This window comes from Molothrus aeneus, chromosome 14, assembly GCF_037042795.1.
Source record: "Molothrus aeneus isolate 106 chromosome 14, BPBGC_Maene_1.0, whole genome shotgun sequence".
NCBI lineage: Eukaryota > Metazoa > Chordata > Aves > Passeriformes > Icteridae > Molothrus > Molothrus aeneus.
The window spans coordinates 13,446,599-13,457,624 of NC_089659.1; the positions used below are offsets into that span (position 1 = coordinate 13,446,599).

General features: G+C 49.6%; 1 protein-coding gene across 1 annotated transcript; it reads right to left on the reverse strand.

Moving 5' to 3' along the window:
• Positions 1-1,934: 1,934 nt before the first annotated feature.
• Positions 1,935-9,994, reverse strand: LOC136562567 (V-set and immunoglobulin domain-containing protein 4-like). Its single transcript, XM_066559473.1, has 8 exons — positions 9,892-9,994; positions 8,207-8,563; positions 6,918-7,199; positions 5,911-6,018; positions 5,221-5,286; positions 3,705-3,827; positions 3,405-3,426; positions 1,935-2,598 (listed from the first exon to the last, which is right to left on the reverse strand). The coding sequence occupies exons 1-8, from the start codon at positions 9,944-9,946 to the stop codon at positions 2,421-2,423; spliced, it is 1,191 nt and encodes a 396-aa protein (XP_066415570.1). The 5' UTR covers positions 9,947-9,994; the 3' UTR covers positions 1,935-2,420.
• Between the last annotated feature and the right edge of the window lie 1,032 nt (positions 9,995-11,026).

The following is an 11,026-nucleotide window of genomic DNA, read 5'->3' on the forward strand; positions in this document are numbered from 1 at the left end:
AAGTATGGTACAAACCCAGCAGTTGTAAAAGCCAACGGGTCCCCTCCATGGAACAAGCACTGCAAGGGGAACTGCAAGTCTCATGACACTGTGCTGGACACTTGAGTTAGTGTGTTTTTGGGGGGCAGCGTCCTTACAGGGCAGAAGTTGAGCTTTTCCTTCCGTTCTGGAGCAGAGCTCAGCAGATGAGCACAGTGCAAGGAAAGGAGAAGTTTTCTGCAGAACTCCCTGTGGCTTTCAGAAGAAAAATGTTCTATTGCCAACAGGTTTTATTAGAAACATGGAAAACATGCAAAAAGTAAAATACAGAAATAATCACACACTTGTTATCCAGGGAAAAACACCTCAGCACTGGAGACAGGCTTCTAATGTTCCCACTGTTCTGCTACTTGTGACCAAAGTCCTGTCGCTGCCCTAACTAGAGGAGTGACAGCATGGAGTACATGGGGGCTGGTCCATCTGGGTCCATCTGCTCCCCCTTTCTTAACTCCTGTTGCCTTCTTCCTCTGTATCTTCTCCCAGGCTTCATGTCTTCTGAGGAAGGTATCTAGACCTTATCTAGACCTTGTCAGAGCAGATCAGTGCTGGGAGGAATCACAAGATGGAAAAAACCATGGTGTTACCATAGTCAATGAGTGAACCTGGAGCTCAGAGCTTTAAACAGCAGGAAAACTTGCACAAAATACCAAACTAATTGAAAATGAATGAGCATGATTTTTGGGTCGGGGGGGGGGGAGGGGGGGAGGAAGGAGAGTGCTATGTCATGTGTTTTGGGCCTAGATTTGCTGAGGTAAGGATGGGGAAGCTGAGAAGTTTTCAGTTCCCTTCTCACCCAGTATTGACCTTGCACCATATGCTACTGCCCTGCATGAGCATGGCTGCAGCTCTCCATTCCCCTCAACTCCTTTGTTCTGCACCACCCCTGGAACTGCTGATGCCAGCAGCTTCTGCAGCATGGGGTCTTCAGGGCTGGCTGCCATGAGTCCCACAGGGACAGACTGCATCCTGTCTGCCTCCCTGGAGTGCAGCCTGACAGCCAGCACAGCCCTCCCTGCATGGCTGTCACCATGCTTGTGAAGCCCTCACAATATAGGCAGGAGATTTTTTTTCTCTGATCTTTCCCAGCTCACATCCTGCAGTTCAGAACTGTAAAGGTCAAAGTGTGGCTCTACACAGCACTTAGGCCACAAACAGCAAAGTGACCCTGCTGTTAGGCTGCTGACCCAAACAGAGATGATTCATGGCAGCAGAGATGAGCCTTGTGGGTGAAGTCAGGGCCAAGCAGGAGGGTGTGTGTGACTTGAGCTCAGCTGCTTCCCCATGCTTTCCTTGCTGCACCCACTGATATAAAAAAGCCAGTAATTCTTACAAATTTGGTTTGCTAAAGCCAGGAGGCATTCCTCCTCCCTGCCAAGTCCCTGGAGGACAAAGGGATGCTGGCTGGAGGCACAGACAGAGAGGACAGAACTGACAGCAGCACTGCCATCCAGGCAAGATGCAAACAATTAACAGTGACAAGGCAAATCAGGCTGCTGAGTGACAGTGTACTGTAGGGAATGCACTGCAGCTGAAGGCAGGATTTGCATCCATGTTGCACAACAGGTCAGCATTAGTAATCAGACAGATTGACTTACATCCCCCAGAGTAAATTGGTGTCAGCCTGTTGTATTCAGAGAGATCCCTTAATGCCTCAAATTTCTATTTTATCATGCCTCTGGTCCCCATACTGTAAAAATTAAATGCCAGCATTTCCTTCAACATCAGTTCTTGTTTTCCAGGAGAAAACTAGTGGGTGACAGTTCAGAGACTCATTCCCTCTCTCACTGAGCACTGAGCTCCAGTCTGATAGCAAAAATGGCATTCCTGGGACATCAGCCTCCCCTCTGTGGTCCCTTTACCATGCTGAAAAAAAAAAAAAAAAAAAAAGACTCAAGCACAGGCAACAGGCAGGATGTAATGTACAACCAGTATTTGCTGAACTGCAAAAGCCAGAGGATCTCCATTTCCAGCACAATCCTGGTTCCCTGCAGCCTGGGATGTCTTAACAGGAACACACATTGGAGAGTACACCTTGCTAGTGTTACTGACTGGCAGCATTGCACCAACTACTCCTGGATTTACAGGCTAAAGAATTTCATGTTCTCACTCCTTTAGATCCTTTCTTCCTGCCCTGGGTCCTTCAGGTTGCTCAGAAACAACTTGCTCTATAGAAGTGGGTAGGCAAAGAGTTGGCTGGGGGTTTCTGCTCCTGCAGGCAGGGCCTGGTCTGCCAAAGACCAAAAGGTTATGCAGCTCCTCTGGGTTAAAGCAAACAGTGAGAGCAGAACAGAGGGACAACAGGAGGAAGAGTTTCCTTCTGCTGAGTTCACTATTCAGTACCTGCAGCCCTGCATGGCTGCTTATGTGGAAAAGCTGGCACTTTACAAAATTCCTTCTGTTTCATATTGAGATTCCATTGCAGTCACAAGGTTCTCATACTCAGGGCTTTTCCTGCCTTTCATGGTGGTCTTTTCAGGGCTAGAGTGCGTTTCCTCCTGTAGGCACTTAACAGGGACTTCCACCTCAGGGTGCAGCAGGGCGACATCTGCAGTTCTGCGGCTGGGACAGAGAGACACGAGTGAGAGGGACAACTAAAGCAGATGGCACTTCATTTACACCTTAGAGACAAGATCTACCACATAATCTGTGGATCAGCAAAATTCATACTATTCTATTGAGGGTCTGGGGGGCTCTGAAAGACACTAGAAAGTGATGTTAAAAGAATTACACAAAAAGAAGCACTGGTTAATAGTGGTACTATAAACTCTCGTGGCATTATCATGTTATACTCTAAAGTTACCAGCAGACAGTCCAGCCTTTGGAAAATAAATACCAGGATTATTTGGGAAAAATTGCTACAGATGGCTATGGTGTGTGTCTGAGTAGGAAAGCAGTATGAAGGTGTTGAAGACTGAGATGAGGACAGGGCAGAAGATGTGTTTGTACAATCATATGCTAACAGGAACTCTGCAAAGTAATACTTGGCCAAGCACTAAGACATGTTTCTTATAGAGAAAGGCAAGTGTAGAGGGAACTTAAAGGAAGAGCTGAAAATTTATGTCTTTTGCTTTCCTAAATAATGGCAAGAACTTCCCACAGAGAACAGCTTTCCCATGGCATGTGACAGGCACAGCAAAGCACCCAGAGTATCTTTCAGTTTTTCTACCATATTAAAGAACAGTCTGAGTATCTCCTGTGACCATGTGTTAAGTCCTCATGTTGCTAACTAAACTGCCAAGGTCTTCAGATCCTCCCCCTGTAAGATAAAAAAATCTTTGCTTTTCCCTGAGCAAACAGGCTTTTTAGGAACAGATACCAGTACAGTGCCCTCAGTCTTAATGCCCCAAGTAGAAAATTGTACTCACAAAGCAACTTCATAGAGAGGTTCTGAAAAAAAAAAAAAAAAAAGAATTTAAGATATGCATCAACTTGTTTTATGTGTCATAGAACAAAACGTTTTTGGGAATAACCCTTCCATAGGCTTCTCTCTGGAAGGGATCAACCGGGGATGGGAGTGACGGGGATGGGAGAGACGGGGATGGGAGCAATGGGGATGGGACAGTCCCTCCCATCCGTCACCTCGGACCGGGCCCTCCACTGCCCACCCATCCCCTCCTCCGGGGCTGTCCCCACCGCCCGGCCCGGCTGTGTTTGTCGCTGCTCACCGTCCTTCCTCCGCCGCCGCCGCCAGCAGCCCAGCGCCGCCGCCAGCAGCGCGCCCAGCGCGGCGCCGCCCAGCGCGGCCGGCAGCCCGTACAGCAGCGGGGACGGTGCGAGCCGCGGAGAACCTGCGCGGGGGAGCAAGAGCGGATTTGTCTTTACAAACAAGCCGTGGGTCTGCTGGTAGATAAAAGCAGCACTGGGAGATAGAAGAAACAATGGGAAGGATTCCGCTGATTGATGAATGGAAAAATATATTTGCTTTTACTAATAAACTTTAGGTTTGCTGATAAATGAAATTAGACATTGAAAGATGAAAGAAACAATGGGGAAGAAAAAACCCTAAATTCCATAAGAATTAAAAATTAAAAGGGAGGGTTATACATTAGAGGGGAATCTTTAGTATCAGGGGTATGGGGCAGTCTGAACCTCTCAAGTACCTCAGCCAATGGAGAAAGAGAGAAGGGAAATGTGGCCGGGAAATTGGGATAAAAAGGAGGCTGCATCCTCCAAAATATCTGAGAGATCCCAGGGGAATGCCCCATGGCCTCTCCCTTTATTCGAATAAAGTAAAAGGACTCCTCTGTCTCCTTTTTGGACATAAACCTCTGGTGTTTGTGGATTAACTTTTCTAACGGGGGGACAGCGCTGTCACCGCGGCCGGGGGACACGGGGGCCGGCAGCCGCCACTCCCCCCCTGCTTTGGACGGCCTTTAAATCCTAACCGAGAAAGGGCCGAGGCCACCTGCGGGTTCAGCCACTTGCCGGCAGTCACCGAATGCCGGGATGGTTCCGTTTGGAAGGGATCTTAAAGGGATCATCTCGTTCCACACCCTGCCGTGGGCAGGGACACCTTCCACCAAACAGGCTGCTCCAAGCGCCGTCTAACCTGGCCTTGGACACTTCCAGGGATGGGGCATCCCTGCGTGAAAACAAACAGCCAACTTCAGGCTGCAGACACCCCCACCAACAGGCGTGTGGGCGGGAGTCAGGAGTGCAGCTCCTGCCTGGATAATACCTGGCATTTGGCATGCCAGGGTTTGTTCCCTGCAGTCGGTGGCTTTAAGTAAGTTACTGCTAGATGTAAACAGCATTAGACATGCAAAACAAAGCAACTGTAGATTTCTTATTGTTATCTCATAGATGCCAAAATTTTAAAAGTATGTGTTGCATGAATTTATCAGATCACAGTGAATCAATCTACAAAAGCATTGCAAACTTAAAAAAGAGAGTCAATCACAAGTAGATGACAGATAGAAATAACTAAATAGTTTTTTCAAGAGCCAGAGCATAATTGAGTAACTCAAAGCCTTGTTGAAGACTAGATTGTTAATTTTGTTAGTAATTGAAATTATTGCTCTGTGTCTCCCTTGTCTGCTTGGATTTTTGCATTGAGCCCTGCAAAAATCCTTGTCAGCTGTGTTTGTATCTGCCACAAGCACAGCAGCCAGATGTGGAGCTGGTCTGGGATGATGTTTGCCAGTGCAAATCTGGAGTTTTCCAGCATGAGACTCCACTCACCTATGTCTGTGAAAGGCCCCACTGGAGCAGCATCCATCCTGGAGACCCGTGTGGTTGGGACTGGATCTGTCAGTGGAGAATGGTGGATGCATTGCAGCCCCACTGGGCATCAGGAAAATGGGGTCTGCTCTGCCAGCCTAGATTCACCTGTTACCCTTTGCCAGCAGGCCTGGGGCAGCATTTGGCACTCATGTCCCCCTCCCTGACCTTTGCCCCAGGTTCCTGGCAGCCCTGGCTGATATGATGCATCATGCCTGGCTGCAGCATGGCCTGGGAATGCTTTGGCTTTGCCCTGCTGGCACTTCCCCAGATTCCCAGAGGACACCTTCACTCTCTCTCTCCTATGGTGACTCCCTGGCTGGCCTGGGGGGCTTTGCCATCAGTTGCACCATAAACTTCCTGAGGTGTAGAGGCCTAAGCCAAGTCTCTTGCCCCAGGTGACCTCCTTCAGAAGCTCTGCAGCCTCAACAGTTCTGGTCCCAGAGGGACACAGAAATCATTTTCTTGTCCCCTCCCATCATCAGGCACATTCTCAAGTAGGAGTGCCAGCCTCTGGTGGTGCCTCTCCGGGTAACAATCAAGACACAATTCATACTCAGTATAGGTGTCTGGTCTGGCTGTGGAAGAGCAAACTCCCTGCCTTGGTATTCTCCTGCCACAGAGGTGAATAACCCAGGCCTGGGCACTCACCTGTCACTGTGTGCTCCATGTCACTACTGTCTTCCTGACTGGTGGTTGAGTGGTGTCCCCCCGTGGTTCCCACATCCCTCTGCAAGGCTGCTGTTGTTGTGGGCACATCTGCAAGGTGAGGGGGAGCAGAGTCTTACACAGGGGCCTGACCACCATGGTGATGCTGCTGTGGTGCAGAATTCCCCACGGGTGGGGGAGCAGGAGGAAGCAGCCCCGTCCCAGCTGACAGGAGGGGGATGCTGTGCCAGCAGCGTGGGGCAGCAGCTGCAGCACTGAGCCTGTTCCTGTGCTGCTCCCTCCAGGCTGGGACTGCTGGGAAAAGCACCCAGGGCTTCAGCCAGAGCTCGGTGTCCGGGAGCTCAGCAGGCTCTGCCTCTTTCCCAGGCCACTGGGAGGTGCCTGTGCTTGGCTCTGCCATCAGGGGCTTCACAGCTCTGCTGATCCAGTCACCAGCCAAGGAGAGCTGCAGGTTTTGCACCAGGCACCCATCATGGAATTGATTCGATCGAAAAAGGCCTCTGCAGCCATTGAGTCCAAGCTGTCACACAGTGTCCTGCAGAGCCTGGAGGTGCCAGAGCCTGGAATGAAGTGCAGTGTGTCTCCCTGAGACACGCAGCTGGCGAGGGGGAGCAAAGGCCAGCTTGGTTTGTTCTGCCACTGAGTTACCACTCCCTTGTTCCCGCTTCTCCAAATAAAGCCCCGACTCCTTGTCTAAACTTGCTGAATTGCAATGGGCAGCATTACAGAGCCAGGGAGAACTTCAAAAAACCCACAGAGGAATAAATAAAGGAATGTTTGAAGTAGAAATCTGGTTTTGCATCAGAAAAGAGCAGTTCCTCAAAGAGGAGGAAACTGAATAGAGGAAATGCAGAAGGACGCAGGCTGGAGCCAGCGGGCAGGGCTGTGTCAGGGTGCTGAAGGCGTTTGGCATTTCCTCCTTGCCGGGCAGGGCAGGAGGATGCGGTTCCCGGGCCCCTCTGCAGAGGGTTTGCGCTGCCGGCACTCACCTGTGACCGTCAGGCGCACGGCATCGCTGCGCTGCACGGCGCCGGCCCCGGCCCTGTTGTGCGCCTCGCAGAAGTACGTGCCGCTGTCCGAGGGCCGCAGGCTGGGCCAGGCCAGCTCGGCCCCGCTGCTCAGGGGCTCGGCCGTGCCCGCCGGGCCGCGGCGGAACCAGCGGTAGCTGATGGGAGGGGACCCGCCGGCCTCGCAGCTCAGGCTGGTGCTGGCTCCGGCCGGCAGCGTCAGCCCCGGCTCCGCTGCTCTGATGATGGGCTTGGTGGCTGCCACTGCAACACAGAGCACAGGGGCCGGGTCACGGAGCCCTGGCTGGGCTGGGCACGGTCCCCCTGCCGCAGCAGCTCTCGCTTCCCAGGAGGAAGGGTTTAGCTCGGCTTTAGCATCGCCTCCCTGCACAGGATGAGCTCAGGTAACCTGTGTGTTAATCCAGGTTACACTAGCTGTGCCACTGTCACAGACATCTTTTATGAAAAATCTTTTTTTTAGGATTTTTCCTCTTGAGAAGCTGAGAGGCCTCAAGAACAAAATGCAAACATTGATTTTCTGCTGCTGTGGAATGCAACAAGTAGATCTTTGATTTGCTTATGTTAGATGTTTCTAATTAACGGCAAATCACAGCCCAGCTAGCTCAGACAGAGTCCGAGACAGAGCCTTTGTTATCATTCCTTCCTATTCTATTCTTAACTAGCCTTCTGATGATAGCCTTTCTTCTATTCTTTTAGTATAGTTTTAATCTAATATATATCATAAAATAATAAATCAAACCTTCTAAAACATAGAGTCAAATCCTTGTCTCTTCCCTCAACCTGAGACCCCTGTAAACACCATCACAGTGCCACCATTGCTGCTGCCCTTTCACAAAGTCCTGCTCTCTGGGGTGGGTGGCCCCCTTGCAGAAAGAGATTTTTCTAGCACACCTTGAGGATGCTCTGGAAGGGGAGAGGGCAGACTTGGCTCACACAACACCCACCTGCTACAAGAGCCACAGAGATATTGGCTGCCTGCACAGAACCAGATGTGGATATTATCTCAGACATTATGGGTTCAACTGGCCCATCAATAGATCCAGCCTGGCCTGTACACTAACTGGCTCTCTTCCCCAGTTCATTCCTACACCTCCATGTGTTGGGAAGGTTAACCAACACAGCAAGGGAGGCAGATGCTTCAACCCCCAACCTTGTGTGGTGTGAAAGACTATTCATACCAATGCTGGTTCCCCTACCTTCTTTTGGTTTAACCTGCCTGCACAAGAGCAGGACTTTACTGCTGGATTTACCTTTGACAACTTTAACTATAGTGGTCACCTCTCTTGTTATCAATCTGTCATCTCTGGACCTCCAGATGATTTGACAAGTGTAGTGTCCACTGTCAGGCATTTCAAGGTTCTGAATGAGCAGTGAGGCATCCCCTGGGTTATGCTTTGGGACGCTGACTCGGCCTCGGAATTTGGAGAGCAGGACGTGGTCACCGGTGTTGTCCCTTCGGAAGATGGTGGAGGTGCTGGAGTCCTGCTCCACGCTCCAGCTGAGCGTTTGCTGGGTGAAATCTTCTGTAGGCACATAGGTGCACGGTAGAGTGGTGGATGCCATCCATGTGCCCGTGACCTGGTGGACACTAGACAGATCCAGGAAGGCTGCAAGGAACAGCAGTGGAAGGGAAGAAATGAGAATGCAGCAGAGGAGGGAAACGTCCTCCGGAGAGACAGGACTCACCGGGCAGTAGTGCCAGCACTTGGCTAGGTCTCAGATGTGCTGTACACCACAGCACACAGCCAGCCCACGTCATCAGACGTGGGGAAGTGAACATCTGCCTTGACCTCATGGCTATTTTTATTGAGTTTCTCTCTGGGCACTTGCCAATTCTTAATTCTTTCTCGGTACAGACAGTCTCCTTGTGGGCAGGAACATTTAGGGGTATTCCCTGCAGTACTGAGCCTGGAATAGGAATGGGGGACCAAAACCTATCCTTTTGCTTTAGCCTTGGAAAACTTCAGACCTGACCTAGATCAGCACCCTGCCAAGTGTTCAGGTAGGCACAGGAGAAGAGTTGGCAGATTTTCTCCACACATTCTCCCAATTTCTCCAGCTGCCTGTCCATGGATCCCACATCTCTGGGACGTGCCTCTTGTAAGTAGCAAATCACCTGAATTTCCTTTGACTTGGCTCATCTTTCCCAATACCCCTTATTCTTCTCCCCTTTCCCCTCCCCGAAAAGACATTGGTTAAATTCAACAGCTTTAGCTCTCTAGAAGTTGGTTGAGAGGCAGATCCCAGTAATCTGCAAAGCTGGGTTTTTTATGAAGAAATAGGGACTATATTTCAACCCAATTTTCTAAATGTCAGGAGCAATCCTATGCTTTTGTATACAACGTGTAAGAGCACTTTTCTCCCATTTCCCAAAACTATTCTTCTGCTGCTGCCAGTGTCATACATGCCCTGAGAAAGGATATATTCAGTCAGGGGAATAGGAACTGAAGCCAAGGTCCCAGTCCCCGCTTTCCTGATGCAACCAGAGAGTCATTAGGCAGGAGAGACCAAGGGGAATCAAATGTGCCAGCACCTGGTTCACAGCTCTTCTCCTTCCCAGGGCCATGCTAACAGAGCAATGAGGATGAGTTATTAAATTTAGAATGCATATTCCAGCTTCACCAAGACTATTTTGAGAGCTGGACACCAGAGTGGGTCCCTGCTAAAGGTCCCAAAAAGCTGGTTTTGCTCTTGCCTTGGGGCAGGGAAGCTGACTTGCCCAATACTGCTCCATTTGCTACACTCTTGAAAGCACCTCATTGTATCTGATGCCAAAGGAGACTCTCATGAATTCTCAGGCTCTATGGTTAATACAATAAGCTAAAGACTTCCTAATTGACTTGTCAATTAAAAAAAAAAAGCTATAATTCAAAAGATTTTTGCTATCCTCTTAGTACTCTGATTTTTTTTCTTATACATGGAAGCATTTACTCACCGTTGCAGCTGATGAAAGTCATCACAAACACCACAATCCATCCAACTTCTCCCATTCTCCCAGAAGTGCAGGTCTGTCCTCCTTTCCCCAAGAGACTCCCACCCTCCAGGGACCAGACTGCAAGTGAAGAACACTTCCCTTTATTCTGTTCTTTTTCATCTAGGATCCTCTTTCTGAAACATCACGAGTCCATCTGAGTTAGGTGAAGGGTGAAGGAAGGAGAAAGGCTCTATGGATCTTTCTAGTCCCATTCCCTGTCGCCATCATCTTCTCTTGATGCACCAGCACCCAGCTGCCTTTCTGAGCTGCAAGTGCCCATTGCCAGGTCATGCTGAGCATCATAGACTCTCTCAGCTCACATTTCTGCTGCAATAGTCCAGTTCATGGGCAAAAGTCGTGTTCTGAAAGCACACACTGTGTTTGCCAAGGAGGTGACTTCTGAGTGGCAGCCAAGGGGACATTCTGAGTGTGCTCTGTAAGGTATCTATAAAAGTACTTCCAAGAATTTTATAGGTGTGATACACAGGATTGATCTGTGCTTACTAATTATTACCAGAAGGAGTTACAGAAAGATAAGATACATGTATAAAAGCAAATCTAGTGACCTAGTGAATTCTGTAATAAGTGTTTAATAGTCAGTAGAGGAGCTTTTTGGGATTTATTCAATAGCCATGCCTTAGCAGATGGTTCTAACAGCTGCATCAGGAAAACAGTATCTTTGAGCAGGAGGCAGATGTGTCTGAGGGACAGGGAGCTGTTTTCTACTGGAGCTGGGAGAGAAGGTAAATGGGATGGTTTTGCTACAGCCTTGTCCCATCACTACAAATACCTGTCTGCTGGGGCTGAAACATTCACCTTGCAGCTGAAGCCATCTCTGGAAGTGCTGCTCCATGTCAGTGACAGCTTATTCCCTCTCTGCTAGGGTGATGAGAGCTGGAGATGATCTTCATTTTCCCAGAGTCAGTAGGGTAATGAGAGCTGGGTGGATCTCATTTCAGTCCCAGGCAGAGGCATGCCCACCCGTGGGACCCTTGCTGAGTGTGATTACAAGTTCCACCCTGCTGATCTCTGTGGTGGAACTTGTCTGGAGCAAAAAGCCAAATGTTGTGCTGCAAGACCTGGTGGAGCAAATTCA

Excerpts from the sequence above, each read along its gene's own strand:
- LOC136562567 (XM_066559473.1), bottom strand. The coding sequence starts at position 9,946 with ATGGGAGAAGTTGGATGGATTGTGGTGTTTGTGATGACTTTCATCAGC. Across the intron at positions 6,019-6,917 it reads CGTGCGCCTGACGGTCACAG|ATGTGCCCACAACAACAGCA; the intron begins GTGAGTGCCGGC and ends CTCACCTTGCAG. Across the intron at positions 2,599-3,404 it reads CCTCTCTATGAAGTTGCTTT|CCGCAGAACTGCAGATGTCG; the intron begins GTGAGTACAATT and ends TCTCTGTCCCAG.